The sequence below is a fragment of the Mustela lutreola genome, chromosome 9 (assembly GCF_030435805.1).
Source record: "Mustela lutreola isolate mMusLut2 chromosome 9, mMusLut2.pri, whole genome shotgun sequence".
Classification (NCBI taxonomy): domain Eukaryota; kingdom Metazoa; phylum Chordata; class Mammalia; order Carnivora; family Mustelidae; genus Mustela; species Mustela lutreola.
In genome coordinates, this window is record NC_081298.1 from 105,657,833 (window position 1) to 105,671,043 (window position 13,211).

At 43.3% G+C, this 13,211-nt stretch overlaps 1 protein-coding gene across 1 annotated transcript in view; it reads left to right on the forward strand.

Annotated features, from left to right (window-relative positions):
- USP39 (ubiquitin specific peptidase 39) overlaps nt 1–13,211 on the forward strand; it is a 28,304-nt gene that overhangs the window by 3,690 nt on the left and 11,403 nt on the right. The window contains exons 3-9 of the mRNA XM_059188263.1: nt 508–602; nt 2,209–2,345; nt 3,548–3,700; nt 8,173–8,398; nt 10,108–10,185; nt 11,329–11,396; nt 11,911–12,099. Coding sequence (XP_059044246.1) covers nt 508–602; nt 2,209–2,345; nt 3,548–3,700; nt 8,173–8,398; nt 10,108–10,185; nt 11,329–11,396; nt 11,911–12,099 — 946 coding nt within the window. The remainder of the gene's footprint in view (nt 1–507; nt 603–2,208; nt 2,346–3,547; nt 3,701–8,172; nt 8,399–10,107; nt 10,186–11,328; nt 11,397–11,910; nt 12,100–13,211) is intronic.

Below are 13,211 nucleotides of genomic sequence, written 5' to 3' on the forward strand. Positions count from 1 at the left end.
TGAGAGGTTTTCTGTTGGTTGTAAATTTTATTTTATTTTATTTTTTTAAAAGATTTTTATTTATTTATTTGACAGAGAGAGATCACAAGTAGGCAGAGAGGCAGGCAGAGAGAGAGGAAGGGAAGCAGGCTCCCTGCTGAGCAGAGAGCCCGATGCGGGGCTTGATCCCAGGACCCTGATATCATGACCTGAGCCAAAGGCAGAGGCTTGACCCACTGAGCCACCCAGGTGCCCCTGGTTGTAAATTTTAAAAAGAGAGGGACATTGCGTTGTGTGTCTGGTAGAGACACTGCTTTAGGGCTTGGTGGGTAGGGGTGCTATATTAAATGTCTAGGGGAGGAATAGTTAATGTCCCGCACAGTTGATATATGTATGGTCGTTGAACTATCTCTGAAGGATGCTGTGTGACGTTGTGGGACGTGGAGCCAGTACTGCTTCACTTGGGCGCTTTCCGAGGCATCTCTCCCTATTAATTGTTTTTTTTGTTTGTTTGTTTGGTTCTTTTAGGAGTGTGCTGGACTTTGACTTTGAGAAACTGTGTTCCATCTCCCTCTCACATATCAATGCATATGCCTGTCTTGTGTGTGGCAAATACTTTCAGGGTAAGTAAATGTTGTGTATTATAAACTTGCTGAGTTTCAGTGCCAGCTATAGGTCTGCTCCAGAAGGTTTTTAGTGTGTGTGTGTGGTTTTTTTTTCTTTTCTTTTCATTTTTTTTCTTAAAGAAAGTAAGCTGCTGTCAGGAGTCACATCTGAGAATCCCTCTCTCTGTTCCCAGGAAATTGGGATACTCTTAAGAAATCAATAGGCGATTCTCTGGTTAGAGCCTGTATACATATGAAAGGGAGAAAGGACTAGTTGAGGCTATGTAGGAGACCTCAAGTCTGGTTTTTGAATCTCTGATGTTTTCTGTACTCATGACTTTTTTTTGTTTTGTTTTGTTTATTTTTTGACACAGAGAGAGACAGCGAGAGAGGGAACACAAGCAGGGGAGGTGGAAGAGAGAGAAGCAGGCTTTCCACCAAGCAGGGAGCCTGATGTGGGGTTTGATCCCAGGACCTTGGGATGATAACCTGAGCCAAAGGCAGACACTTAACAATGGAGCCACCCAGGCATCCCTCATGTCTTTTTTTTTTTTAAATCCTTTTGCTCTGGGACGCCTGGGTGGCTCAGTTGGTTAAGCAGCTGCCTTTGGCTCAGGTCATGATCCCAGCGTCCTGGGATCGAGTCCCGCATCGGGTTCCTTGCTCGGCCGGGAGCCTGCTTCTCCCTCTGCCTCTGCCTGCCATTCTGTCTGCCTGTGCTTGCTCTCTCGCCCACTCTCTCTGATAAATAAACAAAATCTTAAAATAAATAAATAAATTAAAAAATAAATCCTTTTGCTCTGAGGACTTTTTCATTTTGTTCTCCTCTGGAAATTTATTAATTCATTCAGACCAAGCAAATGCTGTGTACACAGTGTACTAGAGGATTGAAAAGAAATGTAAACTACATTCATTGCACTTATAAAGAGCTCATTGTCAAGGTTAACACATAAAACAGCAGACTCTAGAAGATTGTAGGGATTACTGCTGGATTATGTGGCACTGAGTATGGATAAAGACTATGGGAATTGAAATATGCAAAGATCAATGTTAGCTGGAGTGTTTGCGTTCCATTCACAGAGGAGGTTAGGTGGGACTTGAACTGGCAGGACATAGAGGGTTTGAACTAGGTAACGGAGAGAGATTCTAGAAAGGAGTGGCAATGTGAACAAAGATGTGTAGGTGCAGGATTGTCTTGAATGTGGGTGTTTGGAAATTCGGGACTGATTGGTGGTGCACTGTCATAAGATACTCATATGTGTATATGTGCATATCTGTGTATGTGTGTGCAGGTGTTACATACGGTGTGTGCATAGATAATTTTAGATAACGTGGAATTAACTCATACACCACATGCACATACACATTTCATATTTATGTGTATGAGATTTTTTTCTGTAACCAATGTTTTATGCCATCCAGTGAATAAAATACTAATGTGCTATTCTTCCTTGCTTATTTTTGTGATAAGAAGAGTCCATGTAAGAGACTCATTGCACAGATGGCATAGCACTTTGTTTTTGCTGGTATTGATATGACCCAGTACAAAATTTTGACAGGAAAATCAAATCTGATTTGTGCCTCTCTGGCATGTACTCTTACAGCCTTTCATCCTTCCCTACAGGCCGGGGTTTGAAGTCTCATGCCTACATTCATAGCGTCCAGTTTAGCCACCATGTCTTCCTCAACCTCCACACCCTCAAGTTCTACTGCCTTCCAGACAACTACGAGATCATCGATTCCTCACTGGAGGATATCACAGTATGTGTCCAGGAGGGCTGGTTTGGAACTAGTTCTTTTGGGAGTCATCCCAGGTCTCCTGGGGACCTGCCTCATATGAGGTTAGGGAAGAATTTCAGTCCTTTAGGGTTGGAGAGGCTGCCTGTCCTTTGGGAGGAACCAGGGAGACATGAGTAAGAAGGTCAGGATTCATAATTGTGGTCTGTCGTCTGCAGCCTACCTGTTATTTTCTGCTTTTAATGTTGATAGTTAGGACTAAAGAAATAGGGGTGAAAGCATTTTTGTGAAATATATTCTCTTGCACACTCTGAAGTAGGGATGTGAATTGGGCCTGGTGTAGGACCGTGGATGCCAGGCTGCATACTAGCTACTGGCTGCATTTGCTATGATGTAGCCAGAGTGGCCTGTGCATCCCAGCTGCATTCTCTGGTGTATGATCTGTGCCCAGAGTCACGGTACTTCAGTGGAGAGCATGAAAAGTCTTGGGTTTCATTAATGTTGGAACTGTTGATTATTATTTTCCTTCTTAGCAAGTGTTTATATATTCATGCTGAATGCTCTGTTCGTTCTTAAGGAAAATTTGGTGTTCCAAGTGTTTGAAACATTTATGTTGCTTTTTTAAGTTTTATAGACCTATGGATAGTTGAGATTAAAGTAGTTATAGTATTTGGAGAGAGGGAAACTGTAGTAAATACAAGGTTTCAAAGTGAGTTGTTAGGACCTCTGTTCAACCCTTTATGTGATGACCCTTGCAGGTCTAGGACCCGGGAAAATTCTGTTCCTGCCCCTCCAGCCACGGGGAGTTTGTGAGATCTCAGGTTTGCAGAGCTGGGGAGATGTTGCTGCGCCCGCGCTGGGTCTGTGCTGGCTCTGTGTAAGGTCCCACCTGAGACTCAAGACTCCTGCTGCCTGCAGAGACTTGAGTGTCTTCCAGTTTCTGACAGTCCTTTATCATGGAGTTGGCCAGACCTAAGGTCTGAGGAAAGACCTGGGATTCAGTGATTTTGGGTTAAACACAGAGATCCTCTTCTGGATTAGTAACGTGGACTGGGCCTATTTGTTACCTCAGCCTTTATACCTATTGTTGGGAGCCCTTTAGGTGTGTGGTGAGACATTCATGAGTGAAGTGTTTTTTGTTTTTGGCAGAAATTTCTATTTCAGAAACATCTTGTGAACTCTGTAGACAGATCTACAAAAATTTGGAATTTTCTTTTGTTTTACAGTATGTGTTGAAACCCACTTTCACAAAGCAGCAGATTGCAAACTTGGACAAGCAAGCCAAGTTGTCCCGGGCGTATGATGGTACCACTTACTTGCCAGGCATCGTGGGCCTGAATAACATAAAGGCCAACGACTATGCCAACGCTGTCCTTCAGGTAGGATCAGGATGGGAACAGCGGGGGAAGAGGTAATCTGGGAACACTACGAAGGTGAGCTAAGAAATAACTCCCTTCTGGTATAGTCAGTGGTTCTTGGAAACACCAAGTCTTGCTGAGAACTGTATTTGACTCTTTTTTTTTTTTTTTTAAGGTTTTATTTATTAGAGGGGATTTATTTAGTGGGTCAGAGGGAGAGGGAGAAGCAGACTCCCCGCTGAGCAGGGAGCCTGACATGGGGATCTATTCCAGAGCCCTGAGATCCTGAGCTGAGCTGAAGGCAGATGCTTAACTAACTCAGCCACCCAGGCACCTTTGTACTTGACTGTTCACCAAATGACATTCCTGTATCTGCTCAAGGACTGCTGCCAAATAGTGAGGCCTTTCCTAGCCTCCGGGCTCATGGCCTCTGGAGTTTTTAGGGAATGAAGGATAGAATGTGTGTGTGGCCTGGTAGTACCAAGTAAGAAACACATGTGTTAGATGATGCTTATTTATTTATTTATTTACTTGACAGAGAGTGTGTATGCACAAGCAGGCGGAGTAGTAGGGAGAGGTAAGGGAGAAGCAGGCTCCCTGCTGAACAAGGAGCCCAATGTGGGGCTCAGTCCCAGGACCCCAGGATCATGACCTGAGCTGAAAGTAGTTGCTTAACCAGCTGAGCCACCCAGGGGCCTCTTTTTTTTTTTTTTTTTTTTAAATAGTGCAGATGTTCTTTGTGCTGGTTTTCTCATGTCTTGATCCTGCTCTTGTGCATAAGCCCCAAAGTGGGGAATGCAGAAAGCCAGAGTTGTCCTATTTCCAATTAAGTTTTTTTTTTTTTAAACATTAGTAATACACACATTGTAGAAAAAGTAGAAAATTTTGGTAAACACAATTAAGAAAATTAATAATCTTGCTTTGTGGCCCCCCCAAAATTAAAAAGACTTATAAAAATAAATTCTTATGGGGTGGTTGGAAGTTGTAGAAAGTATAAAGAGAAGGCTTCATTCTCTCCTTTCTCTAGTCCTCTGTCCTGGCTTTAAAGCGTATTATGAACGGGGCACCTGGAGAGCTCAGCTTGGTTGGTTGAGCATCCACATCTCGATTTTGGATCAGGTCATGATCTTTTTTTTTTTTCTTTAATTTTTTTATTTTTTATAAACATACATTTTTATCCCCAGGGGTACAGGTCTGTGAATCGCCAAGTTTACACACTTCACAGCTCAGGTCATGATCTTAAGGTTATGAGATTGAGCCCCGCCTCAGGCTGGCTGCTCAGTGCGGAGTCTGCTTGGGATTCTCTCTCCACCCCCCACACGCCCCCGCCCCACTCACATGCTCTCTTTTTCTCCCTCTAAAATCTTACAAAAAAAGGTATTTTATGAAATCAATATAGGCATACTTCATTTTATTGTGCTCTACTTTATTGTATCTCCCAGGTACTGCGCTTTTTACAGATTGAAGGTTTGTGGCAACACCCTGTGTTGAAGAAGTCCTTCAGCACAAATTTCTGATCACTTCATGGTTGTCACATTTTGATAATTCTCCCAATTTATTATTATATTTGAATAGCTTCAATCTAAAATGTTAGTGAATGAGGAGTTGCTTCTTACGGATGAGCCAAGAACGTGGTTTCTTGAGATGGGAGGGTGAAGACGCTGTGAGGATCCGGGGCGCCTGGGAAACTTAGTTGATGAAGAATTAGCAAGATTGTAGAGGGTTGACTCCAGTTTTGAAAGTTGTGCTGTGGGTAAAATGCTGTCAAACAGCATCAGATGCCACAGAGAAATTGTTCATAAAGAACCAATTGATACAGCAAACTTCATTGTCTTATTTTAATAAACTGCCACAGGCACTGTAGCCTTCAACAGCTGATCTGTCAGTAACCATCAGCACAGAGACAAGACCCTCCACCAGCAAAAAGATAGTCTCATTGAAAGCTCAGATAATGGTTAGCATTTTTTAGCAATAAAGTATTTTTAAATTAAGGTCTGTACATTGTTTTTTTTAGACATAAGCTATTGCACACTTAGTAGACTGCAGTATAGTGTATACATAACCTTTATGAATGCATTGGGAAACCTCAAAAATTCATTTGACTCTCTTCTTGGCTGCATTAGCTTTATTGTGGTGGTTTGAATCTGAACCCATAATACCTCTGAAATAGGCCTGTACCTGTTCTTGTGCAGCATCTTTAATGATTACATGTTAATCCATTCTGTGGATGAATTACATTTTAATCATTACCTCTTGTATTAATGTATCTAGGCCCTAGATTCTAGGCTGAAGGGTATAGCAACTCACAAATCCATCAACAAAACAAAAAAGGGTTCTTCACTTTGCACTGTCACTGTTAAACTATTATTTTCCCCCCATTTTGATGTTCGATGTACCTTTTTTATTCACTTCTAAAGTTGAGTACTTAGATTTTTTTCATGCAGTGTTGGGCTGTATGTGCTCATTTTTCTATTGGTGCTTTATTTCACTGAGCTCTAAGAGATACATACTAGCCTTCTCTTGGTATATGATGCAAATATTTTCTTCTAGTTCACATAAGAAGTTTTTATTTTTAAAATAAGTAGATGAACAAACCCTCTGTGATATTATTGCCACTAGAATGGGATTGAATGGATGAAGTACTCAATCTGGAGACTGACTAATTTCTCTCTCAGACTTTTTGTATTGTTCCTGAGGCCTGAGAGCAGCTGCCTTCCACAGCTTGGATGACTGAGAACCAGGAAGAACTTCATCCATACTCCTTTCCTTTAGACAGTAACTCTTTTTTTTTTTTTTTTTTTTTTTTTTAAGATTTTATTTATTTATTTGGCAGACATAGCAAGAGAGGGAACACAGCAGGGGGAGTGGGAGAGGGGCTTCCTCCTGAGCAAGGAGCCTGAGGTGGGGCTCGATCCTAGTACCCTGGGATCATGACATGAGCCAAAGGCAGACGCTTAACGACTGAGCCACCCAGGTGCCCCAGTAACTCATTTTTTAAATAATTATTCTCTGAGCATGAAGTCCTTGTTTGTTTAGCTGAGCTAAACGTGTAGGGGCTTTCCCTGCATGTCTGTTGTTATGGTGGTCCTTGTGTCCTGAGTTGTCTTCCTTGAAGATGCTTGGGTTTATTGTGTTTAGCAGAAACCTCACTCCTCTTTTCTAAGTGGATTACCTCACCAGAGAAAGTGGTGCTTCTGGTAAGCACAGTTTTGGTAAGGATTCACAAACCCATCAGGAGGGGCCTTCGGGGAAACTGCATTTATTTAGGGTCTGTTCTGTGGTCAGAATAGTTTCTGCCAGTTTTGTAGCTCACACTAATGAGCACATATTTCTTCCTGAACTGACATGGCTAGACTATCTTTTTGCTTAATGAGGTAAAATGTATTTTTGTTTTCCTAAATCTTTTGACCACTTCAACTGTAACAGAATTGTTTTTTAAGATTTATGTATTTGAGAGAGAGAGAGCAAGATGGAGCAAGCATCTAGCTTGGGGGAGGAGTAGAGGGAGAGGGAGAAGCTGGCTTCCCACTGAACAGGGAGCCCAATGTGGGGCTCAACACCAGGACCCAGGGATCATGACCTGAGCTGAAGGCAGATGCTTAACTGACTGAGACACCCAAGCACCCTTCAATCCTAATAGAATTAATCATTTTTAAATATGTATTCATTTTGTGTCTTTATATGTATAATTCATTTTTCTTTCATTTTGTTTGTATTTATTACCATTCTCTCAGTAAATACCACATTTGGGGAAAACACCAAATTTTAAGATGATTTTAAGCATAGTCGCAGGCCTAATTAGAGTAAATAAAAGATACTACTTTTTAAAAAGTTGGTCAGTGTGGGCACCTGGGTGGCTCAGTTGATTAAGAGTGTGGGAATTAATATCTAAAAAAAAAAAAAAAAAAAAAAAAAAAGTTGATCAGTGGATAGGGACTTGAATACTTTTTTTTTTTTAACTTCCTTGGGGCACCTGGCTGGCTTAGTTGGTGGAGCATGTGATCCTGGATCTTGGGATTGTGAGTTTGAGCTCCATGTTGGGGGTTGAGATTGCTTAAAAAAAAGTAAAGTCTTGAGATTTGTGGGTGTCTCAATCAGTTGAGTATCTGCCTTTGGCTCAGGTCATGATCCCAGGGTTCTGGGATCCACTCCTGCACCAGGCTTCTTGCTCACTGGAGAGTCTGCTTCTCCCTCTGCCTGCCACTCCTGCTGCTTGTGTGCTCACCCACCTTTCTGACAAATAAAAAATAAAATCTTAAAAAATAAAAGGTCAGATTTAAAAAATACTTAAAAATTTGTCATGTCTACGTCAGTATAGTGTCTGCAGAACTGGACTTTATGTGAAACTTAGTACAGTGGCTGTTTCTATAACTTTAATCCTGAGCATTTCCTTCTGTCTCCTGAAGGCCATTACAGGCCCAGTTCTAGTAGAAGAGCTTGTCTCCAGGGTTAGGCCCAGGGGCTCTGGATTAATTGGAGTGTTTGACTTCCAGGCTTTGTCTAATGTTCCTCCTCTCCGGAACTACTTCCTGGAAGAAGACAATTATAAGAACATAAAGCGACCTCCAGGGGATATCATGTTCCTGTTGGTCCAGCGTTTTGGAGAACTGATGAGAAAGCTCTGGAACCCTCGAAATTTCAAGGCACATGTCTCTCCCCATGAGATGCTGCAGGCTGTTGTCCTTTGCAGCAAGAAGACCTTCCAGATCACCAAGCAAGGTAAGGAATGAGTCATTTATCTTTTTTTTTCCTTTTATCTTTTTTTTTTTTTTTTAAGTTTTTATTTATTTATGACCAATTGCGAGAGAGGGAAAATAAGCACGGGGGAGCTGGAGAGGGAGAAGCAGACACTCTGCTGAGTGGGGATTCCCATACGGTGCTCAGCCCAAGTAAGCTGGGATCATGACTTGAGCCGAAGGCAGACACTTAATGACTGAGCCACCCAGGTGCCCCCCATTCATCTTTTCTGCTGGTAGGCAACAAAACTAGTTTGATGAACAAATTTACTTGTGTTTGCAGTGAACCTTGTACTAACTGGATGAGTGTTTAGTTGATAGTGGGATTGAGTTCCTCACTCCTCTTTCATCAGCCTCCCCTGCTCAGAGTTCTGAGACCTCAGCTGGATAGAAAAGCTAACTTTTTTTAAGATTTTTATTTATTTGTTTATTTGACAGACAGAGATCACAAGTAGGCAGAGAGGCAGGCACAGAGAGAGGAAGGGAAGCAGGCTCCTTGCTGAACAGAGAGCCCGATGCGGGGCTCGATCCCAGGACCCTGGAATCATGACCTGAGCCAAAGGCAGAGGCTTTAATCCACTGAGCCACCCAGGCGCCCCTAGTAAGGCTATCTTATTTGGTAAACTAAACCGTATGGTTCCAGGGAAAGCTAGGAGGCTGGGAAAGGCACTAATCCTGAAGGGCTTGTCACCTTTGCTTCTCATTTTGTCATGTTGCAGACCAGATATTCTGATGACTTATTCTGACTCTTTTCATCCCTCTAAGTCCCATTCACCAGTTACTGCCATGTTAGTAGAGTGGGCACCCTGGAGCTCTTAGCACCTGGATCTCAGGCAGCATGCTCTTGCCTCCTGTCTGTGTAGTATTCACCACGGTTTCCTGCTGCTCTAGTGGGTTTTAGAGCTACCGGGATAAGCAGCCAGGTGTTTTCTTCCAGGAGCTCCCATTCTAGTGGGGAAGATCATTGTGTAAAAAGGCGACTGCAGGGTGTGAGTGCTATGCTAGAGGAAGTGAAGTATGCTCTGGGAGGGAGCCTGGAACAAGGAGCCCCCTCTGAGCATACCGGTGGTCGGCTGGGGTCAGGGTGGAGGAAGAGCTAGCTGAGTTTCAGGCACCATGGAGATTGGTTGGGGCTGGGCACTCCAGGTAGAGAGGATACTGCCAGCAGCGTGGATATCTCGGGACAGATGGAAGACTGCCAGTAGCCAGGAGCTTGGGAGTCCAGGGGACAGTGTGAGGGCAGAGGTGGGAGGGACTGGATCATCGGGTTTATGCCACTATAAGGAGCTTGGGTTATATCCTGATAGCAGTGGGGAGTCAGTGAAGGCTTTTAAGCCAAGATGTGACATCAGACTCAAGTTTTGAAAACATGATTCTAGCTAAGGAGTGATTTAGAGAGGACATTCAATACTGGCTTTTGGTGGATGGTGAGAGGCTTGAAGTAAGCTGATAATCAAATGTCCTGGTTGGGTCAGAGAGACCAGGGAGAGAGTAAAGATTGGAAGATTAAGAGCTTGACCATGAGGAGTGCCAGCATTTACAGGCTAAATAGAGGAGGATGCCCGGGGGATTAGATGGTGTGGCCTGAAAGGAAGGTGGAAAACCAGGAGTGCGGCATCATGCCAACCAGGGCATGGTTTGGGTTAAACTAATTTCCAGCTTTGACATGCTGCACCCTTCCTTCTTTTCCAGGGGATGGAGTTGACTTTCTGTCCTGGTTTCTGAATGCTCTACACTCAGCGCTGGGGGGCACAAAGAAGAAAAAGAAAAGTATGTCGTGTTCTTCTATAAAAGAGAGCTCTTTTTTTGTTTCCTTTTACAGGCACTCTGCAACTTCCCATCCTTAACTGTTGATTTTTTTGTGTTAGGGTAGTGTTTATGTACACATGAACTAGACTCTATTCCTGAATAGATTCTTCCCCATTAAAAAAAATTAGGATATGGTTAATCCAGTGACATGCTTAATACATGGAAATGGATGGAATTGTGCTCTGCAAACCCTGACCCAGTTCCACACTGAGGGTAGCATGTTATCTGCTGCTGGTCTGGTAGTGCACGAGCTCACTGAGTGTTCGCCTGGCTTCTCAGTTAACTGGTGGAGCAGAGTGAAAGCTAGTTTGTTCCCCTGGGCCTATACTTGGGGAATTGAGACTGGGTCCATACAGGTTCTCAGGTTCAAGTCCTGTGTCCCTTAACATCCATGTCTGCATATCAGTAGTTGGTTTCCTCGAATGCCAGAAAAAACTCAGCTTAGAGACTGCTGAGCTAGATGAATGATTTTGGAGACCAAATGCAGTTTTTTTCTTGTCCTTTTTCTCCGTTCTGCTGGTGTTCGTGTTTAATCCTGTAGAATTGTGGGCTGGTGCTGCCCTCCACCAGATGTCTTCAACCTGTGCACAGCCTCTGAGTTCTGTAACTCATGTCCTCTCAGGATTCTAGAACCCTGTTGTGCTTTCTCTTTTTCCTTTGGTTCTCTTCGGCTCCGTCCCTTAATCTGCTTTTTTCTTTCATGTCTAACGCAAGGTGGACTCTCTTCCTTTGCACACAGCATATGGTTATGGGAAATTCTTTGGACTTGTCTTGTTTGTGAATTCTTTGTGATTCATAAGTCTCTAGGCTTTATAAATCATTCATTCATTTCAGGCACACTTAACTTTTCTCTTATGGGCCAGGCCCTGTGCTGGAGGGTCAAGGGGCATCTTCTGGAGAAGACAGACATAAAATAATTATTTACACAAGTAATGAAGGTACTGTGGCAGTATATGTTATAAAGGTATTTCTGTGTTTAGTGAGACCTTTGGGTCTTAATGCTGGAAGATGCTGGTTTATTTCAGAAATTTAGAAGTTAGGACTGTATTTTGGAAACACTTTTCCAACCTGACAGAATTTACATTTTGATCTCTGTTTGTACAGCTATTGTGACTGATGTTTTCCAGGGGTCCATGAGGATCTTCACTAAAAAGCTTCCTCATCCTGATCTGGTGAGTGGGTTGAACCCGACTCTTGGACAAAGAGAGGCTTAGAGATCTATCAAGGCCTCTGCCCCAGGATGAGGTGCTATGAAGCACTGGCCAAGGGACAGTTCCTTGGGCTCCTGTCATGCCAGTGTGCGAAGTGTGGGAGTTATGGGAGGGTGTAGTCCGCTGGTTATATGGCCTGGCCACTGGGTGGTGCTGGCTTGATTTTTCAGAAAGCTCAGGTGAGCTTTCTAGGTCATCTGAAAATCTTTTAGTCTGGTATTTAAATAAAATCTCTCTCTGAAGATGGAAGCCCATCAGTTTTTGCATTACCCTGACCAGGTAATGCTGCTGCCCATGAAATGCCCAGTCTCTTGGGCCCCCTCTTCATTCAGTTCAAAACAAAATGAAGTAAATATAACAAAAACATGGTTTCTTTCCTTGCATGCGTGCGTGTGTGTGTGCATGTGAGTGTGTGTGTGGTAGTCTCTGTACTGCTCACAGTCCTTCCCTCCTTTTTCCTCTCTCTCATCTCTAGCCAGCAGAAGAAAAAGAGCAGCTGCTGCATAATGACGAGTACCAGGAGACAATGGTGGAGTCCACCTTCATGTACCTGACGCTGGATCTCCCTACTGCTCCCCTCTATAAGGACGAGAAGGAGCAGCTCATCATCCCTCAGGTGCCGCTCTTCAATATCCTGGCCAAGTTCAATGGCATCACGGAGAAGGTAGCCCATTTGCACAGCTCCCCTGATGATGCTTCTTTCTCTCTTGACTTTCTCAGTTTCTTTTTATACTTTGAAGTCATCATATGTGTGGAATGCATTTACCATAGAGCATATTGTCTGTCATGAGCCTCCCAGACTCTATTGTTGCTTCTAGCTGGTCACCCCAACTCTTAACTTGATTTGCTCTGCCTTCTCTTGTTCTTCTCTTATGCTCCTTTAAACCATCTCCCTCTGGGTAGGTTGGAGAAAGGAGGGGCTATTTAGGACAGTAGAAACTCAGAAAAGTAGGAAAAACTCCCATCTTTTAAAAAATGTAGCGTCAGGGGGTGCCTGGGTGGCTCAGTGGGTTAAGCCTCTGCCTTCAGCTCAAGCCCAGATCTCAGGGTCCTGGGATCGAGCCCCACATTGGGCTCTCTGCTCAGTAGGAAGCCTGCTTCACCCTTTCCCTCTGCCTGCCTCTGTGCCTACTTTTGATCTCTCTCTCTGTCAAATAAATAAAATCTTAAAAAAAAATGTAGTGTCAGTATTAAAGTGGAAAAAATAGAGCTAAAATATAAATAAAACAAAATCATTTGTTCTTACTGTCCCATTACGTTTTTTATTTTTTGTTTTTAATTTTCAATTAATTAATAAATTATTTTAAAAAGATTTTATTTATTTGACAGACAGAGATCACAAGTAGGCAGAGGGGCAGGCAGAGAGACAGTGGGGGCAGGGGTGGGGAAGCAGGCTCCCTTCCAAGCAGAGAATCCGATGTGGGGCTTGATCCTAGGACCCTGGGATCATGACCTGAGCTGAAGGCAGAGGCTTTAACCTGCTGAGCCACCCAGGCACCCCTCACATTACATTTCTTTTTTAAGATTGACTTATTTATTTGAGAGAGAGAGAGTGCGCGCACATGCGCGCATGTATGTGTGGACCTGCAAGCTGGGTGAGGGGTGGGGAGGAGCAGAGGGAACAGTGGTTCTTGGAGACAGTAAGTCTTGTTGAGAACTACATCACTCTTTTTTTTTTTTTTTTAAACGTTAGATTAATTTATTAGAGCATGAGCAGGTTAGGGGAGTGGCAGAGGGAGAGAGAGAAGCAGACTGCTCACTGAGTGTGGACCCAGT